This window comes from Branchiostoma floridae, chromosome 3 (assembly GCF_000003815.2).
Source record: "Branchiostoma floridae strain S238N-H82 chromosome 3, Bfl_VNyyK, whole genome shotgun sequence".
In the NCBI taxonomy this organism is placed as follows: domain Eukaryota; kingdom Metazoa; phylum Chordata; class Leptocardii; order Amphioxiformes; family Branchiostomatidae; genus Branchiostoma; species Branchiostoma floridae.
In genome coordinates, this window is record NC_049981.1 from 33698745 (window position 1) to 33700617 (window position 1873).

At 42.6% G+C, this 1873-nt stretch overlaps 1 protein-coding gene across 1 annotated transcript in view; it reads right to left on the reverse strand.

Moving 5' to 3' along the window:
* Positions 1–1873, reverse strand: part of LOC118411889 (sushi, nidogen and EGF-like domain-containing protein 1) — a 42952-nt gene that overhangs the window by 31762 nt on the left and 9317 nt on the right. The window contains exons 8-9 of the mRNA XM_035814381.1: positions 944–1012; positions 404–535 (exon numbers count right to left, since the gene is read on the reverse strand). Coding sequence (XP_035670274.1) covers positions 404–535; positions 944–1012 — 201 coding nt within the window. The remainder of the gene's footprint in view (positions 1–403; positions 536–943; positions 1013–1873) is intronic.

The following is a 1873-nucleotide window of genomic DNA, read 5'->3' on the forward strand; positions in this document are numbered from 1 at the left end:
AGTAACACTTTTGTTGCTCAACGAGCACCTATGCAAACATGCTGGGCAGATTTCTGCTGATAGAAAAAGAATCAAAATGCATTTGTGATGACAAATAAGTTGATAAGAAACCTTTGATGACTGAAATGTGAGTGTTCAGCACATTCAAGCATCCGAAAATGTTTAACAGCCATTTCCATGTACATGACGTGCCAAACCTCCATGCTGCGGATGTTAACATTGAAAAAGCTTCGGATTCACAAACACAATCAAAAAAAGTCATCGACTCACGAAAACTCAAAACAAGATAACCACATACAGATAATACAGAGCCAGAGAAAGATCATTGTCATTTCATAGTAACTGTTGTAGACAGAAGTCGAGCAGTTCAGCTTTGTAAAAAAATCCCATCAGCCATCGTTACCTTATCCTCCTGTGGAATGCCGGGGCAGGACTTAATGACAAGTGATGCTAACTCAGAGATCATTTGCACCTGCTGTGGCGTCTGGGTCCGACCAGTTTCAGACGCCAATGTTTGGATTGCCTTCCTGCACATCTACATGTACAACAATGGATAACAAGATTGAACACCTTTGTTCCTTCTCCATATTTCCGAACTCTGTTGTCCAAACACCATATTTAATTCTCAAGTTTCCACGAGAAAGAAACAGATTCACAGACTGTTTCCCGAATATCTTAATTGATTTATGTATTTTTTGGTTTGGCCAGGGCTGCCCAACTTGCCTGTGGCTATTACAAAGGGCTATTCTAGTAATCTCCAAGCAGATCCTACGGTAGCATAAGTATCAAAAGCCAACACAGGAGTGGTTCCGGTAGCCAGACACACTGCTAGGCCGGCTTCACTCCTCTGCCAGCTTTTGATACTATCTCAAGGTACCGTAGGATCTGCTTGGAGATTACTATTCTATATCTTAAGAATTACAGACTCCCAAACATTGCTCACCTGTGCCTTTTCCTCCGCAGCTGATGTTGGCTGTTGCAACACGACAGCGTCTCCAGTGACGTCTTCAGGCTTCTCATTAATCAATGACAAAGTTTAAGAATAAAACATCAGCACAGTTGCGTTAAGGGCAGAAGTATGTGAGTAACGTACAAGTCAGGCAAGTCTACTCTTCTCATCACACTGCAATATTTCACCCACACCCAAAATATGACAAATTCAAAGAGATTGTACTGTGTATTTACAGACGTCATAGTTATGATTAAAGAGTAGAGTTTGCAGCTGAATATTTGCTGTGGTTAATTTAACATACATTCTCATAGTTCCACCAGGTGTCATCAAACCGCCACCTCAAAAAACGTTGTTATAGAGGCCTTCTCAAGATTGTTTTCAACACCTAAATATCTGAATTGCATTACATTTAAGATATTTAACATTTCGTGTTCAAGACAATCTTGGGAATACCTCTATACAAACGTTCTTTTAGGTGGCGGTATATATTTCAAACATATTCTTCGTAATGCTCTAGAAATTGCAGCAAAATGTACACATCATGTTGATTGACACTTTCGTATATGTTTTCGTATATCCTCACTTAACTCAGGTGTAAATGAGTAAGCTGCGGCTAGTGGCCTTGGCGGGGCTTTGTGGCCGAGACAGGCTTAGGGGCATGTTCGGGCATGACGCACCCGCCATGGCACACGAGTCGCGCGATCGGGGGTAGGAGGAACTCCTTACATCCTTGGTCGGAAGTCCTCCTAGGAGACGGATACTCCGAATAACAAAGCTGCATCTGCTGAAACCGTCTCACACGTGTCATACAGTTCTGTCCCTGTGAGACTTAGTGCTCCAGTAGACGAGAGGGTGGAGAAGGGAGTGCACACCCCTCCTTCACCATAAAAAGTCATGTGCAGGTCAGGCAAAAGAGGTAAA